Raw genomic sequence first — 8,760 nt, forward strand, 5'->3', positions numbered from 1 at the left:
AAGGTCTTCTTCTTCTTCTTCTTCTTCTTCTTTTTTGTGCGTAAAAGAATAAGGTTTTGCAGAGAAAATAAAGAATACTGGTCTTTTTGAAATTTAGCAAGTATTTATTAAGCAGGTTAGTAATAAAAGAAAATCTTGATTAAAGCCCCCCCAAAAAAAAATATTTAAAAAAAAAGAAGAAGAAGAAAAAGGAAAAGAACTTCAAGATCAAAACTTGCTAAGCACACTACAAGTTTCAAGACTACTCTTCTTCCCCGAGTTACACAAAAGGCAAGTGATTGTTCTACGTTACATCTCGTTCGGTGGTTTATCGTCCCGTTAATTCGCTGAGCAGGTGAGGTCGTTTTCTTATCCAAAAAAGGCTGGCAAGAAATCAGAAGCAACGAGTGAGGGGATACACGTGTAGAGGTCATGTGGGGTCTCATGGCTTTGTGTCTCCCTCTTAACGGAAATTTACTTATGCTCTTGTTAGAGATGACCAAGAGCATAAGTAAAGTTTGAATCAAGCCGTGACGCACATGCGCGTAGAAATCTCTCGGGCAGCGGGTGATCTATCTATCGATCCCATAAAGGGAAGCCGTGCGTGGGCTGGTATAAAAGGCGTGGGGTGAGCATCGGGAGGCTCGTGCCATTCTCGGCCTCATGGCTGAGATGAAGTGCAGTATCTGTTCTTATCAGTTTAATATCTGATACGTGGCCCATCGGGCCAGATGATATTAACCTAATTTCTTTCATGGGGGCAGCCCCCTTCCGGCAGCTTGCTGCCCGGGGGCTGCGCGCGTCGCCTCTGTTTTGCACTGCCTCAGAGGCCCGGCGCACCCAAGATAATTATATAAAACATCCAAACTGGAAGGAAGGTCCTCTGCCTGCGCGCGCGCGAAAGAAAGAGCGTGGGATTTTGGCAGAAGAGAGCGAGATCGGATGGAGGATATGATGATGATCTCTCTCTCGCACACGGCAAAGAACGGAACGCCTCCACATACTCTGCCTCCTTCAAAAGCCCTGCGCTTCTCCCCGTCGTCGCAGATGATGCAGCAGCAGCAGCAGCAGCAGCCAGCGGAAGGTCCACTTCCCAATCGGGTACACTTCAATTCAAAATATCAATCCCCACTGACCTGACCCTTTGGTTGTTGAAGCAGCTTTTGAGTCTATGCAATAGCAATAATAGTCTCTATGGAGCTCCTGGTACTCTACTAAGTTCTGAGACTCCTCTTCTTCTGGTACTAAGGCATCTGGCCTTCTTGGTGATGCAGGTAGCGACAGTTTTCATAGGACTCTACCTACCTTCACAAGCAAGGAAAACTTATGTTTGTTTGTGCTTCGCCGCCGTCGATGGATGGTGCTGTTACAGTACTGCATACAGGCCATTCACTCATTGTTGGTCATTGAAGCTTTTGGAAAAATGGAAAAAGGATTGCACACTCAATCTCTCCCTCCCAACAAACATAATACTAAAGTGGAGGCATTTTTCTCACTCATCACTCTTAACTGATTTCTCTTGCTCCGTATCTGTTATCCAGCTCACTGACTTGTCTTTGGAACTGTTTGTCTATTGCTGAGAACTGACTGAACTGAAGGAACTTGCATTTTCTCCTTGTGGGCTGCCACAGAAGATCACACAGATAGATGACCCTTCCTGCTTCCTGGTGGGCTGCTTGGAGGCTGCCAGAGCTGAGGGCTGCAATGCATGAAAGGTGTCATGAGTGGGGCTGGATCTACCCTTATACGGGGCCAGGACGAGGCAGTCGAGCAGGCCGACCAGCAGAGGACGACGCATGGGCTGGGCGGACTCCAAAAGTGCAAATTGCGGGCCATTTTGGGTTTTGCCCAAAACTGGGTGCACGCTTGGCCATGCCAGTGCATCCAAGCTTGGTGCCAAACGGGCACGACACGACACTGCATGGTTTCGGGTCTTTGGTTCTGCACCTGTTCATAGTGCACATCCAAGTGCAGAATGCTGGTTGGTGGTGACAGACCAGCAACAATTTTCTTTCATTCACGGGATCGATAGACTACCTTCACAAGGAGAACGTATGTTAAGGTTTTCATTATATGTTTTGTGCTTTTCTTGTCGACGGTGCTCTGCTGCCTGTACCGGCAAGTACGGCCAGACGAGACCGCATACACGCCATTCAGAGGAGGCTGGCTGTGGACAGAAATGGCCAATGTTGGTCATTGAAGCTTTGAAAAAATGGTAAGGTTGCAAGTAAATACTCTTGCGAGGGAAAAGGATTGCACACTAAATCTCTCCAAATTTTCTCTGTTGGCCCAAACATATACCAAAGTGGAGGCATTCTTCACTCCGGTTCGCGGGCTTCAAACTTTCCCACATACACGGCTCTCCGGTTCTCCCAATACTCAAGGTTACTCTTTGATGGAGGAGCCTTACAGGACATCATCCAGGACCATGTGGTTGAGCAGCTGAAGCTGCTACAACGATGGACAACACTAGTGGCATGATCTTAGCCACTGTGATGATCAGAGGGAAGCGGAAGAAGTCAAAACTGATTTCGGGTTGCTGAGACGTTGGAGGATGCCTTGCTGGCTTTTGGGGATTGTTTGTTCAAGGTGGCACAATTGGATGAGGTGGATGCTATTCTAAGCAACCCATGGTTGAATGCTCACGCAGGTGTGGTCTACCACAATGACATTCCAGGATAGTTCCAGCCAATAGAACCAAAGATAAAGATGATAAGGATGTACAGACGTCGCTTCACCCTTGAAAGCATGGTCAAAATCTCGATGGATGATCGAGTGCATTCTTTTTGGTGGCCACTCTTGGCAAATGTGCATGAGCTTCAAGGATTTCATGGGCCTACTGTGCTCGATCGATGTTTTGTGGAGCAGAAACCAATCCTTTTGATGCAACTGAGGAGGGTCGGGTGGTTTGCATGACCCCTATTGAGCAGGCTTTGTTAAAGAAGCTCAAATTTCTTATGTCAATTGCTCCCGTCTGAGTGTTTTACCGGATTTGGAAGAATCCTTCACGATTCTCTGCAATGCTAGTAGAGGAGGAATTGGGGCAGTGTGATAGCAGCATGGACACGCTGTTGCCCATGAGAGTTGGAAGCTCCGTGGTGTTGAGATCCGGTATTCCAAGTACAACCAGGGTGGGCTGCTCGCAATCCCCTTTGGAAGTGGTGCTACTATTTGTTTGGTTCGGTGTGTTGCATCATGAATCACATAAATATTTTCTTAGTCAGTCCCAGCTTGATTTATCTCCTTGCCAACTTTGGTTGTTGGCACTTTCTTTGTTACTTCATCTTTGAGATTCATTGTGTGTGGGTAAGGAGAATGTGGTTTTTGCTGAGTCAAAGGCCACATAATTTCGGCCGGGTGCTTTATAGGAGAAACCGCATGATGTTTGCGTCAGGACACCATGGTGAGGGCCATATGTTGGAGAAGTTGTCGTATGAAAGTAGCTGACAAGCTTCATCCATCGTCAGTTCCAAAGTTGTCATGGGGGGGTATTTTTATGGACATTATAGTTGGGTTACCAACTTGGAGAGTCTAGAATGATTGTATTCTTATGGTCATCATGATCGGTTGAGTAATCATACACACCTTATTCCTTGCAAATCATATGCGAATGTTCAAGGGGTGGCTAGGCTTTTCATTATGGAGGTGTTACATTGAGTTCCGAAAAAGATAGTCCATTGGGAGGATTTTGGAGGGCCTTGTTATATGGTTTGGGTATGAAGTAAGTTACAGTTCAATATTTCTTCCTTCCCCAAAGTGACAGGTAGACAGAAACACCATAATCTCAACATTGAGGTGTTAATGTAGGGAGCATTAGAAGAAATTTTACTATTGGTGGAGTATGCCATCAACGACACGATGCACGCATCGATGAAGAAGATAGAGGAAAATTTAAAACTCGTCCGCGGCTTGGGCAATTTTTGTGAGAGAGACCGTGAGAAACAACCCTCTAGTTTGCTTACTGAGAAGGAGAATTGAAAGATATTTCTAGCTTGGGCGTTGCAACAACTCCCATGTGCTTCCAAAGCCTTTAACAAACCTAATTTTAGAGTGTAGAGCATGGTAATGGTACTATTTGTGTCTCTATGGCCTCAAGAGTGTCACTGCCACTTTGTGTGTCTCTATGGTCTGAAGAGTGGAGCAGGTAGCCTCTATCTATGCACCCAGCCTCTATCTATGCACCCACTCAAGCGTTATTGTGGGTCTACTCCTAAAGGTGCTAGAGGGAGGTAAGTTTTTCACGTGCACCCTGCAATGGCGTACATAGTGACACACTGGATCATTAGTGCAACGTTTGTGTAGTAGTAATATATTTTTACGAAATATTTGCCGTACGTTGTGACCCCATAGAGGTCAGTCTACAGTCAGCAGTCATCTTAACTCACTTGGAGAGCCCCATTAGATAAGTGCATGCAGCAGTCAACCATAGGTTAGGTTTGCATCAGAAGCAGTAGCAAGCATGATTGGATTGCTTATGGGCTAGCCAAAGGCTAGCCCATGGCTATAGTTAGGGTTAGGTAACCTGTCTAAGGGCTGTTTACAGCCTTAGACAGCATGTCGGGCCAGCCGACAAGCATTTGGAGCAAGTATGCTCCAGTTGACCAGCATATACAGCATGCCGACAGCATGTCTTGAGCATATGCAGCAGTCGGCTAACCAATACTGTGTTCTCTACTTTCTCTTCTCTCTCTCTTGTTTGTGAATGAATGCTAAGGATCTCACCAATCGGTTGGCCAATCGAAAGATGTGAAGAAACAAGAAGAAAAGCTGAAGAATAAAAAAATAAAGAAGAATAGAGACGTGCGGAGGAACAAAGGGATAAGGAAGCCACACGCAAGTATTAGGAAGACCAGCGTTGTCGAGAAGAAGCCGGTTGAGAGTTCCAACAAAGACTCAACTCGGAGGCTATCCAAATTCAACATCACTAGATGATGCCCCAGATTCTGGCATCCCTCCGTGAGATGGCTCCAGATACCTTGTCCTCCACCGCCCCTACCACCACCGTCATACGAACTTCTCTAAACTTTAGTTAAGTGTGATCATGCTGTTGTTACTCAGTTCATTTGTCAATTTGAAGCATATTTTCCTTTAGCAAAAATCATAGATCCACAAGACAAAGTCCATGTGGAAGCACCCCAACTCACTAGGGAAGTTGTTACTTGCTCTATAACGCGAGTTCCTCCACACTAATATCTTCTTACACCTCATGCTATAGGTGTCGCTTAGACCTCGAATGTTTCATCAAAAAGTGAACATGGCTAGGAGAAGAGATTACAAGGTAGGGGTCCCAAGCTAGGCCCGTCCTAAAGCTAGGGCTGTTGGGACCTTGCCAAAGTCTCTACTCTTTTGGGCTGGGTTCATTGAAGAGATTGTGGGGGGAAGGCTGTAGTCAAGGAGGAGGTTGTTTGGGGTACCACGGGTCATGCGATGAGCTAGAGGCTGATTTCTCGGAGCGGTGCTGACAAGGGCACACTCATGCTAGGTGACCCATCTTAGGTTACATGCCTTGAGTGTATAATGGCTGCCACCACATCAACCTCGACTGCAATGGGTTCACAAGCTAGGGGTCTGCCACTATTACCTATTGGGCACCAGGGTACTTATGGTTGTTGGGGGGTGGGTCCATTGAAGGGAAGGCTATAGCTAAGGAGGACGTTGTTCGGCGTACCACGTTCAGGCGGTGTGCTAGAGCCCCTATCACCCATGGCTCATAATGATTGTCCCACGCTTGAGCGCCAACAAGGGTACACTTATGCTAGTATAGGTAGGTGCTAGTAGGTGACCCATCTTGGGTTACATGCCTCAAGTGTATGGCTGCCATCACATCAACCTCGATTGCAACGGGCTCACAAGTTAGGAGTCCGCCCCCTTTTTGATGTTCGGTACCTACGATTGCTACGCTTGCCGAATGTTTCTGCTCTTTGCGGGTGGGTCCATTGAAGAGACTATGGGGGGAAGGCTTTAGCCAACGAGGAGGTTGTTTGGGCACCACGGTTGGGCGGTGTGCTAGAGCCTTGATTTCGCATGGCTCATAATGATTGTCGCACGGTTGAGCAAGGTGCTGACAAGGGCACACTCAGATGCTAGGTGACCCATCGAGCAACAACCATTTCCTGAGAAGTCTAGTGAATTCCACTTGTTAGTGGAAGAAATGTTATACATCTAGCTAGTGGATTGCAACATGACAAGGTATACCCTTCAAAGAGTCTACCTATTAGTGAATTCTACATGTTAGTAGTGGAAGAAATGTTATACATCTAGCTAGTGGATTGCAACATGACAAGGTAGACCCTTTAAAGAGTCTGGAACCCTTTTGCCCTTGCAACGACATCTACCATCATGGGAGGGATTCAATTCCCAGATACCAAGCTAGGCAAGTAAACCAAGTTTTAAATAACGAAAGTAAGGCTAATGGATCTACGTTCAAGTAGAAACCATGCTTGCATTGGGTATAGCATAATTGGGAGCCTCACACTACTGATGTGACTTGACAACAAGGACTTTGCAAGCATAAAAATTTCACAAGGTCAATGATGGAGCAAATGCATCAAGGCCCAACCATTGTGTGCATATACGAAGTGGGATCTAGCTTGCATACAAAGGATGCATCCAATTTCACAAGGTCAAGGATGGAGCCAATGCATTGAGGCCCAACCATTGTGTGCATGTATGAAGTGAGATGCAGCTTGGATAGAAAGCACAACTATAAAGATCAAGTTGGAGTCATTAGTGTAGTACTTTTTAAGCATGGGATTAATCCATAATAGCAATGCTATTTTCATTTCCAAGTTGTCAACAATATTCCAAAGTTTTCTCAATTTAGTTAATTTCTTTTTTTCGAATTTCTAAATGGGATAATGTGATCGATTAAATTTTTCACTCTCAAGAAGCAAACTCTTACTAGAACTCTCACACTAGTACTGCCCTTGAACTAGTATGTCAAGTTTGGCTTGATGTGATTGAATGGTGATGGAAATCAAGGATAATCTTGTATTTTTTAACTTTAATCTTAAAAGAGGTGGTCTCGGATTTCATGACTAGTAACATTATCTCATAAGTAAGTGGGGGGAGAGGCCACCTCTGTGTGTGAGAGAGAGTAAGAAAAAAGGTAGATGTACCCAAAAGTTTCCAAAAAATACCAAACACAAAATATTCTAAACAAACATATGGTGCGAAGCTTCCATGCACAGTCAAATGCTGATGATGACTTGCAATGTTTGAGCTCCAAATCTGTTTGCTTAACCTCCATATTGTGAAGTATTTCATACACTCTCATTGGAAAAGACATTATCATAGCACGCGCTTTCCCTTTTCTCACAATATAAGAAGATGGCCAAAATGCTATTGTTGGACAAGAGGCTTTGTTTGCGTTACTTATGAGAGATTATATCCAATATAGACAATATTTTATTGGTGATGATGATTAAGTTGTTGATGTCGGATGAAGCCAAGCTTTTGTTTCTTGAAGACCACACCCCATTGTTTTCTAGTTTGTCAATGAAGGCAAAGACAATGTGTGAGATATTGCTTTCATACAATTTTCTTAAACCAACCCTTTGTATTAGTCTTTTGTTATTCTAATACCTTGAGGATTTGTGTATCTTATACATTTTTCTTAAGATTTTACTACGGTTTTATTTCTTATAGCAATTCTCCTTGCAATAATCCTCAAAGGTTTTTGAGATCCTAGTACCTAAGTTGTTTATTAGATTCTGACACCTTAGTAAAGAGTGCTTCTTGTATACCTTAAGACTTTAAGGTTTCGTAATTAAGAATAATATAGGTCTTTTCGCAATTTAAAAAGTGCTTATTGAATAGTTTTTAGTATTTATTTAAATCAATAAATATTTTTAAATTCATTAATGATAATTTCTTGCTCAATAAAGGTAAGCATACTGTATGTGTCAAGCTAATACACAATCAGAGACATCTTCTTCCCTTAACTACTTTTCTCCTACTTACATTAACTAGTTAATCGTTAATTGACTTAGCACCTTAGATACTTTTCAAATCCTTATACCAGCCTAGTTCCCAGATTTGATACTATGGATAATCTTCTTAACAACTATAACTATATAAACTATTCAAATAGTTGTACTTCAATTGAGAAAGTGAGAACACCCATTGAAGCTTGCAATCTTAGATTTCTTTTTGGCCAACAAGTGGCTTCTTTTGTTAACTCTTAGGCGAAACATTATTAGCTTTATATTTGCATTCACTTAGGGACATGGCCTTAGCTCTTCTAGGTATGTTGAAGCTTGCTACTAGGCTAACAATATTGATATTGATTGATGGATCCTAGAAAGAGGTGCTTGTATTAATGATGACAAAGGAACACTTATCTTGTATTAAATCAAAACATATATCAATGAATTACTCTTTTCTATTCACTACATTGCCATTATTACTTTAGGAATTTTTGATTTGGACCATTAGACACACTTTAATGGTAGTGGTAGAATCTTAAAAACATATATTAATGATCTAGTCCTTTGGGTTTCTATCTTTTCCATTATGTCCTCAAGGTTATTTTATTTGGATCATTGAACACACACTAATGGAAGTGGCAAGGTATCATGCTTTATCCTCAAGTTTGTTTTAATTGGATCATTGAACACAAACTAATGGTAATGGTAGGGTATCATGCTTTATCCTCAAGGTTATTTTAATTGGATAATTGAACACACACTAATGGGGTAATGGTAGGGTAACACTAATGGGGTAATGGTAGGGTATCATGCTTTATCCTTTATCCTATAACTTTAAATAGTAGACACTTAG

General features: G+C 43.0%; 1 protein-coding gene and 1 non-coding gene across 2 annotated transcripts; both read left to right on the forward strand.

The window, feature by feature from the left end:
• The first annotated feature begins 626 nt into the window (after nt 1–626).
• LOC147611451 (U2 spliceosomal RNA) lies at nt 627–824 on the forward strand. The gene has a single exon (XR_015263842.1). It is a non-coding gene; the product is annotated as a U2 spliceosomal RNA (small nuclear RNA).
• On the forward strand, nt 737–1,627 carry LOC147611452 (uncharacterized). Its single transcript, XM_086784543.1, has 2 exons — nt 737–1,080; nt 1,254–1,627. The coding sequence occupies exons 1-2, from the start codon at nt 922–924 to the stop codon at nt 1,557–1,559; spliced, it is 465 nt and encodes a 154-aa protein (XP_086640669.1). The 5' UTR covers nt 737–921; the 3' UTR covers nt 1,560–1,627.
• The last annotated feature ends 7,133 nt before the right edge of the window (nt 1,628–8,760 follow it).

The sequence above is a fragment of the Cibotium barometz genome, chromosome 47 (genome assembly GCF_041138505.1).
Source record: "Cibotium barometz isolate CiBa-2024 chromosome 47, ASM4113850v1, whole genome shotgun sequence".
NCBI lineage: Eukaryota > Viridiplantae > Streptophyta > Polypodiopsida > Cyatheales > Cibotiaceae > Cibotium > Cibotium barometz.